Source organism: Otolemur garnettii, unplaced genomic scaffold (assembly GCF_000181295.1).
Source record: "Otolemur garnettii isolate 467f Iridium unplaced genomic scaffold, OtoGar3 scaffold00133, whole genome shotgun sequence".
NCBI lineage: Eukaryota > Metazoa > Chordata > Mammalia > Primates > Galagidae > Otolemur > Otolemur garnettii.
Window position 1 is genome coordinate 5,011,077 of NW_003852528.1, and position 6,168 is coordinate 5,017,244.

The 6,168-nt window shown below is 52.2% G+C and overlaps 1 protein-coding gene across 1 annotated transcript in view; it reads left to right on the forward strand.

Annotated features, from left to right (window-relative positions):
- The window catches only part of SNED1 (sushi, nidogen and EGF like domains 1), a 76,961-nt gene that overhangs the window by 30,289 nt on the left and 40,504 nt on the right, over window positions 1–6,168 (forward strand). Inside the window, exons 5-8 of the mRNA XM_023518252.1 lie at window positions 1,241–1,366; window positions 1,682–1,795; window positions 4,027–4,140; window positions 4,249–4,362. Of these exons, the coding sequence (XP_023374020.1) occupies window positions 1,241–1,366; window positions 1,682–1,795; window positions 4,027–4,140; window positions 4,249–4,362 (468 nt within the window). The remainder of the gene's footprint in view (window positions 1–1,240; window positions 1,367–1,681; window positions 1,796–4,026; window positions 4,141–4,248; window positions 4,363–6,168) is intronic.

Here is a 6,168-nt window from a genome sequence, read left to right on the forward strand (position 1 = left end):
GGGTGGGGTGGGGGGGGATGCCGGGCGGGGCAGTAAGCTCTCCTGCACTCGCCCTGGGCACCAGTAAGCCCCAGCTGAGTCTGAACGTAGGGGGAAGGGGCTCAAGCTGCCACCTGGGTCCTGAGCCGTGAGCCCAGCACCTGCGCGGGGAGCCCTCCGCAGCCCCAGGCCTCGTGGGCCATGCACCTGCTCTGCCAGCCTGTGAGACTCTGCCAGCCGCTCCTTTGGGTGGGGCAAGTGAGGTCAGGTCACCTGCCAATGGCCAGGGGCTTGGGTTGTGGTTGAGGAATAAGGTGCAGGCAGTGAGCATGGGGAGGGAGACCCTCAGGTCCAGCAGTACTTGGAGACCCAATCCCAATGTGGAGGGCTTCCCTTCACGCCACTAGGTCTCCAGAGAAGCTGATGGAGGGGCCATAGCGGGGTCCTCCACACTGTGAACACTGAGGCCCTGAGTAGCGGATGGGGGGTTAAGTAAACATGGGGAGGCTGGACTCCTCCTTCCAGGACGGCAGCACCTTTGGAAGCCAATTTCTGAGCCACCTGCTGCAGCAGGGAAGCCCAGGCTGCCTGCTGAGAGAAGCAGAGGGTACCCGTGAGGGGCAAACACAGTCCAGAGAAATGCTGGACCCCAGGGTCCTTCAGGGAGTTTCCCTAGGGCCCTCCTCATGACAGGCAATCTAATTCTCGCAGGCATCAGTAGCTGGCTTCTCCAAGGACTGGGGCCCCTTCCTAGAGTCAAGCCCTTCCCCGAGGGCCTTGGCACAGGTGTCCAGTCCTGCTGAGCTGAGGTTCCCCAGAAGGCCTCCCTAGTGGCAGGCCGAGCTCAGAGAAGCTCTGACATGGACGACTGAGTGCCAGCCTCTTATTTTACAGGCAGGGAAACCAGGAGGGGGACTGAGCATGCCGAATTTCTAGAATTGTCCCTGGCAGTGCTGGGAAGGATTGAAGGAGTGGGAAGGTGTGTGGGCGTGAGGGTCTGGGGAGTCTGCCTCCATGGGAAGCCACAACCAGAGCTCAGGATGTCAGCAGGGGTCCCAGCAACAACTGTCTACCTCACTGGGTCCCTTGCACAGACCTGGGAGGCGAGACCCTGAAGGCTCAGCCAACAGTGCTGGGGTCCCTCCATTACCCAGAGGTCGGTCCTTTGGGTCAGGGGAAGGAGGGGGCATGGCCTGCGTGGCTGTTCTGCCCATTTCTGAGAGGCAGCATGGGAGGCTGTAGCTGCTCCCTGTGCCTGCAGCCTCTGTGTGCCTGGCCCTGCACCCTTGCCTCAACGGTGGTGAGTGCATCGACGACTGTGTCACCGGCAGCCCTTCCTACACCTGCGCCTGCCCTTCAGGCTTCACAGGCCGGAGGTGCCACCTGGGTGAGTGGCTAGCCCAGGACGGGAACCTACCTGCTGGCTGCAGTGGGCTCAGGGGGGATGCCACAGGCACAGCCAGTGGCCCTGAGAGCCCAAGGGTCCCAGGTCAAGGCTCTCTGTCCCCATAGTAGGGTGGAATGCTTAGAGGACTGCTGCCTTGGTCCCTGACAGTATGTGTGATAGGCAGGTGCTATGGCCTTGGTGGCCCCATCTGAGCCAAGCTCAGACTTGCTCGTGTATCCCCACCTCAGCCCTAGCCATGGCAGTCCCTCCCCAGCCAAGCTCCTCTGCTGAGGCCCCGGCCTGTTCACGTTTCAGATGTGAATGAGTGCACTTCCCACCCATGCCAGAATGGTGGGACCTGCACCCACAGTGCCAACAGCTACAGCTGCCAGTGCCCAGCTGGCTTCAGGGGACCCACCTGTGAGACAGGTAAGAGGAAGTCACAGCCCCATGTGGCAGCTGGCTCCCCGCTGCTGCCTCCATCCTGACTTCTGGATACTGTTTCTTTCTGGGGTTGGGGGTGAGTTGGGGTCTTCCCCCAGAGCACCAGCCTCCACTGGAGGTCTGTCCTCCACTTCCCTGTCCTTAGACCAGCACCTCTTCAGGCCCTAACCCTTCCCCTTCACTCACCTGGTGAAGAAAGGAGGCCCTCACTCCGGCCCCCAGTCTCATCAAGCACCATGACACCTGCTCCCTGCTTGGTTCAGCCACATATGCTCCCTGAAAATGCACTGAGCGCTCTATGACAATTATTTATAAAAATATGTAACAGATTATTTACATCAAACACGTTCAAACAACTATGTTAACATGTCTAGAAAAGCAATTTCTGTCAGAGATTTATGGCCATATGAAGTTATTTGTTTTTTAATAATTATTTTTTATTAAATCATAACTTTGTACATTGATGCATTTACGGAGTTAAAATATTTAACTAGTGCATATACATATTTTTATTGGAGAGAACTATAGTGGAATGATAATAAAAGACTTTTTACATCTAAGAATACATTAAAATAAAATTCTGGAAAATGCAATGGAAATGCAATTGAAGGGGCAAATGGAGCAAAGCATAATTTCCAGCAGGCAAAATGGGTTTGTGTATTTAAAGGTCACATATAGGTAGGGACGGGTGGCCTTAGGCTGCACCACACCCTGCCACAGCCAAAGGGTCAGAGCACATTCCATGCAAAGGGATTTTTCTTCATCCCAAGCTCTGCCCCACTAGCCATGTGCTCCTGAGGGGGAGCAGGGCTAACCCTGAACACTCAGACAGCCCAGCAGGCTTCTGTCCATTGGTAGAGGCCCAGGGCAGCCAGCAGGGTTTCCTTGCTCTCACTCAGCAACCAGCTCCCAGTGCTGGCAGGGCCTAGCTGCAGGAGAAACCAGAGCCTGAGGAGTGACCCCAGGATGGCTGGGCAGAGCTTCCCAGGGTCTTGGGCAGCTCCTTGGCAATGTCAGATGGCTGGCAGCCACGTGTCGGCAGTGGCCCACCCCACCCTCCAGAAACCCTCTGTGATGTATAGCACAGTAAGGGCCCTGAGAGGGCTCGGGGCCAGCACTTTGGCCCAAGTCCTGGTTCTGCCATGCTAGCTGTGTGTGGCCTTGCCACTTGACCTCAGTGTGGCTCTGGCAACACCCTCAAGTATAATCCCCTGCCTGCCCTGCCCCCACCCCCAGAGGCTCCCTGGTCTCAGGAGCTACCTCAGCCTCCTGATGCACAGCAGGGTGCCCAGTAGCCAAGGTACGGGCACATGCAGCTCTGCCTGGAGGTGCTCACTCTGATGGGGGGGGGCCAAGGGATAGAGTCATCGTATAATACCAGCCACCAAAGTACTTCCATACCTCCTGGGGGAAGGTCAGGGCCTCCTGCCTCCTTTCTGTGCCAAGGAACAGGGTCCCACTCTCCCCTCCCTCCAGTGACTCCACAGTGCCACATGCTCTAGGTTTCAGTCTGCTCTCTGTACAAAGTCAGTTTTAGGGTGAGCTGTGAACAACATACAGATATAGCTCCCCTCCCCCCACCACAGCCTGTAGCCAGGAGACAAAGGCAGGAGCTATGATACCCGGGCCAGGTGCTCTAGAGGGTCAGGAAGGGCCGGCATCTAGCAAGGAAGCAAGGCAGAGGCTGGGCACCCCCAGCCCACTCCCACTCTGTAAGAAGGGCTTAAGTCCCTTTGCACTGGATGTTCCCACACAGGGTATCACCTCCTCCACCTCCGCCCAGGCACCATCTAGGCCCCTCCTGCACCCTGAGTACCACCACCCTTCTGGGCTCAGTTGCAGCCTGGGCCCCAGAACCCCCTTCTCAACAACAGTTCTCATCCCAGTCACCTGGCGTGAGAACCAGCCTGAGGAGGTTCATCCTCATCCTCCACCCCCGCTGCGAGCACACACACACTGTCCCCTCCTCAGGTTTGCTGAACTAGACCCAAGTCAGATGGGGCTTTGGGCAGCTGGTCAGGATTGCCCTGGCCCGGCTCCTCACACCTGTCATCCTGGGAGATTTCCTGCCAGGCCCACCTTCCCTGCAAGCAGGAGTATGTGGGGCAGGACTCAGCAACTGTCCCCAGAGGCTTCTGTCAGGGGACACTTGCCGAGTTCACACGGGCAGCCACAGCCCAGAATCCTACCACCTGTCCACACCTCTTCCCTTATAGCCCAATCCCCCTGTGACACCCAAGAGTGTCAAAATGGAGGCCAGTGCCAGGCAGAGAGCGGCTCTGCAGTGTGTGTGTGCCTGCCTGGGTACACAGGGGCAGCCTGCGAGACAGGTGAGTAGCTTGCCCTTGGGCCCAGGAGGAGCTCCCACCTGTGGCCAGATACTGGGTGCAGGGTGGTCACAGCCTGGCTCAAACCTAGCCCTCACTTGCTGCCCCCAGATGTGGACGAGTGCAGCTCTGCCCCCTGCCTGAATGGAGGCTCGTGTGTCAACCTGGTGGGGAACTACACCTGCATGTGTGCACAGCCCTTCATAGGCCCTCGCTGTGAAACAGGTAACTGGCCAGATGCCTACAGCCCTCCACGGCTGATAGCAGTCTTGTGCAATAGCCACTGCCATAGTCACTCCCCCCTTCATCCTTCACTGTCTAGCTTAGCCCCACATTTCTGGTGGGGATGCAGAATGGTTCAGCCACCCTGAAAACAATTTGGCAGTTTTTTCATCAGGTTAAACATATAGCTTATAATATGACCCAGAAATCTTACTCCTGGGTATTAACTGTAAAGAAATGAAAACTTATGTTCACCAAAAAATAAGTACATGAATGTTTATATGATGTCTGTTTTTAATTACCACAATCCTGGAACCCACACATCCTTCAATGGGTGAATGGACAAACTGTGGTACTTCTGTACAATAGAATTCTATTCAGTCATATGAAAGGACTACTTATGACATTAAGTTTGCACTTGCCACCTTACACCTACACTGGTCGCACAGCTTAGTGAGCTTCCATCACCTTGGCAGACAGTGTCTCACAACTGTGTTTGTGTCAATGTGTGGTGGTGTCTTGCTAAGTGGCATTCATTATTACCATTGCATGTTTTTATATGCTGTTGTGAGAATGTCAGAGGTTGAATTAGAGCAACAAAAAAACATTAAATTTCTTGTTAAACTTGGCAAGAGAGTGAAATCAAGGATACGTTAGTCCAAGTTTAAGGGGATAATGCCATGAAGAAAATGGCAGTGTATAAATGGACTAAACGTTTTTCTGAGGGGAAAGTGTCACCGATGAAGAGAGTCAGGGTGGCCAGTAATGAGCAGAACTGATGAAAACATTGCACAAATTCTTCAAATTGTGCATCAGAATCATCAGCTGACTGTGAGAAGTGTATCAGACTAAGTAAACATTAATGGAGAAATATTTAGGAAAATATTTTTTTCTTAACTGAAAATTTTGGCCAACAACTTGTGGCTCTTGCATTACAACAATGCACCAACTTACATGAACTTTTTGTGAGGGAGTTTTTAGCCAGTAAACAAATAACTGTATTGTAACACCCTCTTTACTCACCTATCTGGCCCCTGATGATCTTTTTCTTAACCTGAAGATAAAGGAAATATTGAAAGGAAGACATTTTATGACATTCAGAACACAAGGCTAACACAATGACAGCTCAGATGGTCATTTCAGAAAAAGGTTTCCAAAATTGCTTTGAAGGGTGAATTAGGTACTGGTGTCAATACACAGCTCCCCAAGCGGAGAACTTCAAAGGAGACTGTAGTGATATTCAGCAATGAGGTATGTAGCACTTTTACTAGGATGAGGATTAAATACATCTATATGTGTGTTAAAATCCACAGAAATGTTCAGCCAACACCAGTCAATTTTACTGCATGCTAATTTACAAAGATAAATTTTGAAAATACACGAAGAAGGTGGTGCCTGTGGCTGAAGGAGTAGGGAGCCAGCCCCATATACAGGGGGTGGTGGGTTCAAGCCTGGCCCCAGCCAAATACTGCAGAAAAATAAAGAAAATACATGAAGAAATTGAACATCTAAAATAAAAACAAATAGTAAGAAGATGGCAAATATTAGTCAATAGAAGGATGGAGTAGCTATGTTAGTATCAAATAGACTATTACCAGGGATGAAGAGGGACCTTTTATAAAGATAAAGGGCCCAGTTCATCAAGAAGACATAACTCTAAATTTACTGGCACCTGTAACATCTGTGAATACATATCAAATTCATGAAGCAAAACCTGACAGTCTACAAGGAGAAAGAGATCCGCAATTGTCAGTGAGGAATTCAACAGTCCTCCCTCTGTAGTTAATAGAGCACCAAGACAGAAGATCC